General features: G+C 38.0%; 1 protein-coding gene across 2 annotated transcripts; it reads left to right on the top strand.

Annotated features, from left to right (window-relative positions):
* The first annotated feature begins 526 nt into the window (after positions 1 to 526).
* On the top strand, positions 527 to 7,138 carry LOC104598128 (uncharacterized). Of its 2 annotated transcripts, none has more exons than XM_010260044.3 (8): positions 527 to 656; positions 1,235 to 1,547; positions 2,541 to 2,612; positions 5,419 to 5,486; positions 5,698 to 5,854; positions 6,282 to 6,359; positions 6,480 to 6,569; positions 6,767 to 7,138. In XM_010260044.3, exons 2-8 carry the CDS (start codon positions 1,272 to 1,274, stop codon positions 6,890 to 6,892), a joined length of 867 nt encoding a protein of 288 aa, XP_010258346.1. In that variant the 5' UTR covers positions 527 to 656; positions 1,235 to 1,271; the 3' UTR covers positions 6,893 to 7,138. The 2 variants fall into 2 exon arrangements, with proteins under 2 accessions (XP_010258346.1, XP_010258347.1); XM_010260045.3 differs by lacking the exon at positions 527 to 656 and adding an exon at positions 799 to 882.
* The last annotated feature ends 281 nt before the right edge of the window (positions 7,139 to 7,419 follow it).

Genomic DNA, 7,419 nt, shown 5'->3' with positions numbered 1-7,419 from the left:
TTGAACTTAATCTAAGCAGGCTTTAAGCCCAATTTTTTGGGTACCTGATTGAATTAAAAACCCGACTCAGTCCGCTAAATTTGCACCCCTATTCAAGGGAAATCGGAATCGGCTTCACTGCTAACAACGTTCGCACAATCCCCTGCAGTTTTGCATTGAGAATATGGCATACAAAATATAGATATTTCCAATGCACGGCTGTAAAAGGCTGTGCGAACGATGTTAGCACGGTCGAGTGAGCACTGACAAGGAACTTATGCCGTTATGCGTTCGTTTCGCGGGAAACTCTAGCCGAAAACGTCACCGGGTTGACGTCTATTAACACAAATGCGACCGCTGATTATTGTGAAAAAGGAAGAAGCGACCACTGACAAATGTACGTTTTTATTGTATTTTTATGCGCAAAAGAAAATAATAAATGATAATTATGAGGCCGAAATCAGCAATAATGTAACTGACTGACAAATGTACACTGGAGCGTTGGACGGACGTTACCGAGCCTAGATGAGGTTCGGTTGGACGAGCCTATGACGCTGATGTCGGAGCTATAAATGGAAGTCTCGATTTTGAGAATTTTCTAAGCAAGGTCGCGGAGGAGAGGTTTTCTTGAAGCTATTTCCACGGCCATACGCGCCAACGGACGTACAACATTTCAGGTGCCTCTCCCCTCTCCCTCCGTCTATCCATTCTCTCTTTCTTTCTTTATTTTTTTCGTTCTTTTCTTTTCTTTTTCACCCCCTTTAATGCCCTTGCTTCTGATTCATTTAATATGCTTTCGTGATCCTTTTTTTTTTGTTTCCGCAGAAATCCTTCGATTCGCTGAAGCTCTCAGCGGCATCGTGGATTTCTAGGGTTCAATATTCAGGAGCGTTTTGCATTTGGGTTTGTGCAAACTGTACCTTTTTTCCTTCAAATGTTGTGTTTTCAAAGGAAGTTTGCTTGAATTTGTACGGATTAGTGTGGTGTGTTTAAATAGAAAGTTAGTTTCCCTTTGATTTGTCTTGTTAGGGTTCATTGAGAATGATTTTGATTGATTAAGGGAAATGCTGTTTAGTCGAGGAGATTCTATGCTTTGTTTTAGATTTTTAGAGTTTTCCTGGTCTTTTTCTGTAAAATTTGAAGTTTCTTTTTGTTTGCATGAAGAAAAAGCTGAAGCTTTGGTTCATAATAGGGCAAATTCGGTCAAAATATCTTTTTATTTTAATTGCATCTCATTGGAATTGTGGTGAACCAGGAATATTCCTTGAGCAACAAGGAAATTTCATTGAGCTATGGGGGATCACTTGATTTTGTATGTTGACCGCCTCATCACGCCTGCAACTTTACAATCTATGCAAGGAGCTGACGTTTCGGGACCTTCTGGAGAAGGCTCTCGCGCTCAGACTGCAGTTCCATCCGGTCCTGCCGTTGAAGATAAAAGAGTTGAGGAACATGACGTCTCCGATGAGGAAGAACCTCTTCTTCAGACTATGGAATGCCGCATTTGTCAAGAGGAGGACCACATCAAGAACCTGGAGACGCCTTGTGCCTGCAGCGGCAGTTTGAAGGTATCTTTCGTATAAGTCTTTCTATATTCCGAATTTCGGGTGTAGGAGTCCCCGTGCCGTATGCATCTCACAGCCTCTTGGATGTTAGGTTCTATTATGTCACATGGTACCCAACCAAGTTCTGTTCCTTGTGTTGGACATGCTAGATATGATATCTACTCACTGAAACATCCTAAAGTGTCGTCAAGGATATTCTCAGTCACCATTACTTCAACCAGTTCAACAGAGATCTAGGATGATATTGCCGTTTTTGTCCAAATTAGTTATTACCTTTTTTTTTTTTCCTTAAAATGTTGTAAATATCTAATATTTACCTCTTGTTTGGACGTGGACTACTTAAATATCTCGTAGGGAAGATTAATTATCTTTTAGATATAAAAGGCTTTCACAAGAGCTACTATGTTCTTTGGAGACATGGTATATTTCTGTATTTTCTCATTGAGTTGGTGGATGCTGCCTTGTTATTTTCTATTCATTGGTCAGTCTCATCATCAGTTTGGTTTGAAGTCTAGCTTGTTCTTTGATGCTTGCATGCAGGTAGAGATGAGAACCAAATTTGAAGGCATATTTGTTTTTACCTAAAACCGGTGTGGTAGATTTAATCGACAATGTTTTTGCCAGTTCTTTCTCCATTGGATTAAAGCAACTTTTCAGTTCTCTATAGACAATGCTTGATGATGATGATGAGGATATGGTCAACATTTGGACTATATAAAAGGGAGCACTTTGGTGCAGTGCTTCTCAGTAACGTTTGCTGGTCTACTTCATGTATAAGTAGTAGCACTCATTTTAGATGATCTTGTAGCTGTAGCAGGGGAAAAATCATGAATTGATTCAGTATAACTGTTATGAGGACTACATGCATTGATTCTTTTTGTCCTTTTTTTTTCGTTTTCCAGTATCTGTTTGAGATTTGCATTTTATCTTTCAGTTTTTATTTCTAGGTCATTTTACTTGGATTGGAAACTGATCTGAGAGTAAGGTTTTATGCAGTTTGCTCACAGGAAGTGTGTTCAGCGATGGTGCAATGAGAAGGGAGATATAACTTGTGAGATCTGTCATCAGGTGCTGTCAATTGCTTCTTATTTATTGATGACTGCTAGTTTTTTTTTTTTTTCACTTTACCTAAGGGGTTATTTTTTTCTTTTATTGGTAAAAATTTATGTGCTTTTTATATTTGCACTCTTAAATGTTTGGTCTTCTATACAACGAGATACTGTACAAGTTATGCCATATAGAGGACCTCAAAAAAAGTCCACCTCAAAAAAGAAAACAGAAAAGGTGTCACCTTTAAATACATTGTGTATAGGTAATCAGTTTCAAAGATCCTCAACTACCAATATGATTAAATCTGCTTCAGATGTTTCTCTCCGCTTAAAAATTTTATTATTCCTCTCATAACAATATCGCCCACAAAATTGCTAAGAGAATGGAATACCAGCATGCTTTCCATTTCTTGGACATTCCAATAATCTGCCACTCTTCCAATAGTGCTTTTACTGAAATGAGAGGGCACCAACGTAGGTTTGGTGCCTTCAAGAAGTGGTTTCAAACAGCTGCAGTGAACTTGCAATGTTAGAACAGGTGGCTTGAGGTCTCAACCTCCAGATTTCATAGGGAGCACCTCATGTTAGTAATGTTGGAACTCCCATTATTTAGCCATTTTCTTGATTAGCAAGCTTTTGTTTAGCCATTTTCTAATCACAAGTCCTTATATAAAATATCATAATAGGTTGGAATAATGACTCTTGGTTGAAAGAGAATGTTAATGCTTATTGAACTTTTATATGTGATGAGAAATTTGCTTCTTTTCTTCTGTATTGTAGTCCCCTTTCTGTCAAAATATTGTTTTTTCTTTGGTGAAGATTTATGCGGAGGTGGATAAGAGGTCAATGCATGTTTATATGAGATCAAGATGGTAGTGACCTAGTTGTCTTAGACAATGCATGTTTATATGAGATCAAGATTGAAACTAGTTCAGTAATTCCTATTTTTTTATTGACTATTGTCCAAAATAATTGATTATTGATTACATTTATTTGTTTAGTTGCCACCAACTATGCACCTTCCAACATTTCAGCTTGCTCTCTATGAGTTTTGGTTTTACCATTTATGCTAGGTAGAAAATAAAACTCTAAAGTTCTTGGAATATTGTTTTAACTATCTCTTAATCTGTACTTATATCTGATGCAAATGATTGATGATCTAAACTTTTTATGGCAATTAGACCTATTCACGGGCCAGGCGTCGGGCCTGACTTTACACAATGTTGGGCTTGGGCTTTGGGTAGGGCCATTCAAATTTTTGCAAAGGCCACGTCCGAGCCCGACGCATGAACAAGTCTATTGCTAATATATGACATACTTTCTTACCATTTCAAATTAGTTTAAGTTATATATGGGAGTATATGGGAGACAACAAGGTCTTCCATTTGCTTAGGTGTGCAAATGGATTAGATCATGATCCGATCTGAGAGCCGATTCTATTTGGTCGAATTCGGATCACCCCTATTCGGATTAGATAATAGGATCCAATCAGAAATCGGATCGGATTCGGATCACCTCTATCTGATCCGACATATATATTATATTTATAAATATAAATATATATAATACATATATATGTTTTATTTATTTATAAATACTTTTTTTATATTATATTTTTATAAATACTTTACACATGTTGGACTAACATGTGGCCAGTTGAACTGCAAGAAGAACAATATCAGAGGTCCCGGGGTGCTTTACCCGGTGTGGGCACTCCGATGCTTAAGTTAGCGAAGAGTGTTGTAGCGAGCTGGTTTGCTTGTAAATATAAGAGTATGAGAGCTAAATCGCGTGTACCTTTCGAGGCTAGAGGTGATGCCCTTATATAGGCGAGCTGTCGTAGGCCTCACGAAACATATCTGAGATTTTCGGCCCGCATAATTAGGAGTCCGTTTCGCACTCAGAGATGGACTTCGTGTGAGCTGATAAGGCTTATCAAGTCCGTCTGATCCGGGTGGGATAAGGATAAGGTTCGCTGACATGCGGTGTGATCCCAGAGAGATTGGAGACAGCTGGCTAGCTTCTAGAAGAGGGCTACATAGCACCTCAACAGGCTGGGACGCCACAAGCTACTCGGACCTCGGTCTTAGCCGAGGTGTCCGAGATGCTCGAGCTGACCTGGCCTGCTGAGGTACTTGGAAATACTGAGTTGTCATCTAATCATCTAGTCGCTCCACGTGTCCGCGCACTAGCGGGTCAGGCCAAATTTCTCCTCATAAAAAATAATTCAAAATACTTGTATTTTTTGTTTTTTACTTTATTTTAAGTTAGTATATTTCATTTTTCTTTTAGTAGTTTATTAATTTTTAAAGAAAATAAGTCGGACCGGATCAGATGCAAAGATCCGACTTACTGCTAGGATTCAAATTCAAATCGAGTCTCAGATTGGATCTGACTTACCCTGATTCGAATCTGATCCGGTCTGATCTGTTTGCATCCCTACATTTGCTGACTACCATATGGATGGTTCTTATTTTCTTAGTATGGTGTGCCATGCCATCTTTGTTTTCTATTATTTTGTATGTCTGGATATGTATTATGTTATAATATCTTAATATTTTTACCTTTTCTGTAAGGTCTATAATCATCAAACTATTAAATACATTAACCATGTCATAACATGGGTTAAAAATCTATCTATTTCCATTTTTAAGGGAATGGAGTGTCAGATGCATATGAAGTGCTTTCCTTAAGTTTGTTGCATTAGCTCATTGTTTGCCATAATTTTTGTAGCTATGTTGGAACATACTTGTTTTATATATATATATATGTATGTATATATTGTGTCAACTGACTGCAATTATTGAATTTTCCCTCATGTATAGTCTTATCAACCGGGGTATACTGCACCACCACCTCCACCTCGGCCCTTAGAAACAACAATTGACATCAGGTAAGCTTAGTACGATGGCTTTGGTGATCTTCTTGTATTTGGATGGTGACCTGATATCTTTCTTTGAAAGGATTAGTGAGGTTTATTAATCTCTGTTCTCATTTGTCAAGAAACACATGGGCTTCAGATGCTTTGAATTCTAGAAGTTAAATGTTGAATTTACTTGAAGTGGCTGTTATATCTTACTACTACTATTTGATTTGTTTTATAGTGGTGCCTGGACAATCTCTGGTTCTCCTTTGGATTTGCATGACCCTCGACTATTGGCAATGGCTGCAGCTGAACGCCATTTCCTGGAAGCTGAATATGACGAGTATGCTGCTACAAATGCTAGTGGAGCTGCATTTTGCCGCTCTGCTGCTCTAATTGTAAGTAGCTATGTTAGTTGTTCAGTGTTTCTGTTCATCTGCATGTTCAAGAATTGTGTTTCATAAAGAAGACCAAAGTTTCTATATTCAAGTGGAAAGCAATGTTATGCTGCAGTGTAGTAGTGGTGGACTAATTCTAGTTTATATACAATTCTGCTTCTAGTTTGGCCTTAAACATAAGTAAAACAAATAACACATCTATCATTAATAAGTGCCTATAATATGCGTTGAAAGCCCAAAAAAGGGGTTTCTCCTCCCTCCTCTCTATTGGAAAATTTGTGAGACATCTGTGTATCTACTAATTGGTTTAATAGGTCTGTTCATTTCAATCTTTATTATGTCACTGTTTTGCGTTCATGTGTTGATCTTGCAGGTAATGTAGGCACTAGATTTCATTATAATCTTTATTTGGTTTGGTTTATTGCAGTTGATGGCGCTTCTGCTCTTAAGGCATGCATTGACTATCAATGCTGATGGGGAAGATGATGCCTCCGCATTCTTCTCTGTAAGTAGGATTCACTATTGATTCTATCTTGCATGGTTTTATTAGTTTTTCCATGGTTTGATTCATTCGTTTCAATATTTCCATTGTTGCATCCTTTAATTAACGTTTCCCCCTGAGCAGCTTTTCCTTCTCCGGGCTGCTGGGTTTCTTTTGCCATGTTATATAATGGCCTGGGCCATCAGTATTTTGCAGCGCCGAAGGCAAAGGCAGGTCAGTGGGTCCTCCAACCTTCACTTCACCACTTGTTTAGTGCATCTTTGTAGTAAGGGTTCATCTGGTTAATGCGTAATTTGGCAAGGAGATTTTTTCTAGGCTAGAAAATTCATAATAGATGTAAGTTTAGTTTTACCTCTTTTATCAAGAGTTCAAAGTGCATGTAACAATGCCATACTTATTTTGTAAATTAGGAAGCAGCAGCAGCTCTTGCAGCAACAGAGGTTGCATTTGTATTACAGTCTGGACAACACAGAGGTTTACATTTCACTATAGCTCCAGGGATTGCAGTGACTCCTCATCAGGAACCACTGCAATAGAATATGGCTGGTGTGCTGGGCATTTTGAGAGGACATTGGCTTACTGATAAAACTTGCGTGGAAGAAATGAGAGAGGTTATATTGGCATCTTCTATGTATTTCTGGCCGGCTTGTTGTATAAATGGAGGATTCGTCTGTCCTTTTATTTTCTTGTTTTTCTTTTACCGCTTATTTTCTTTGGTATGTGTATATAATATAAACTTGGGATTTTTACAGCAAGAATGAAGTTGTTGTGAATGCTAAAAACTGATCGTCCGCAGGAAATGGTATTGACATGAGAAAATATGGCCAATCATTTATGCAGTTAAAATTCACCCCAAAAACAAAATAAAATACCAGTCGCATTGAGCATTGAGCATCGAGGGAGGTGTCCGCCCATAAGGCCACAAGTATGATTTTCTTTTCCAAAAAAAAAGAAATTGAAAAACTAAAATGGTTTTGTTTTTTTGTTTTTAAACAAAAGCAACTGCGACTTGGCCATGATCTGTATTGATGCTGATGTAGCAGATTTTGTTTTTCGTACACAA

The sequence above is a fragment of the Nelumbo nucifera genome, chromosome 4 (assembly GCF_055504915.1).
Source record: "Nelumbo nucifera cultivar China Antique chromosome 4, China Antique-T2T, whole genome shotgun sequence".
Classification (NCBI taxonomy): domain Eukaryota; kingdom Viridiplantae; phylum Streptophyta; class Magnoliopsida; order Proteales; family Nelumbonaceae; genus Nelumbo; species Nelumbo nucifera.
The sequence above is the reverse complement of the archived record's forward strand: the minus strand, read 5'-3'. Positions and strand labels throughout refer to the sequence as shown.

Excerpts from the sequence above, each read along its gene's own strand:
- LOC104598128 (XM_010260044.3), top strand. The coding sequence starts at position 1,272 with ATGGGGGATCACTTGATTTTGTATGTTGACCGCCTCATCACGCCTGCA. Across the intron at positions 5,855-6,281 it reads GCCGCTCTGCTGCTCTAATT|TTGATGGCGCTTCTGCTCTT; the intron begins GTAAGTAGCTAT and ends GGTTTATTGCAG. Across the intron at positions 6,360-6,479 it reads ATGCCTCCGCATTCTTCTCT|CTTTTCCTTCTCCGGGCTGC; the intron begins GTAAGTAGGATT and ends CCCCCTGAGCAG.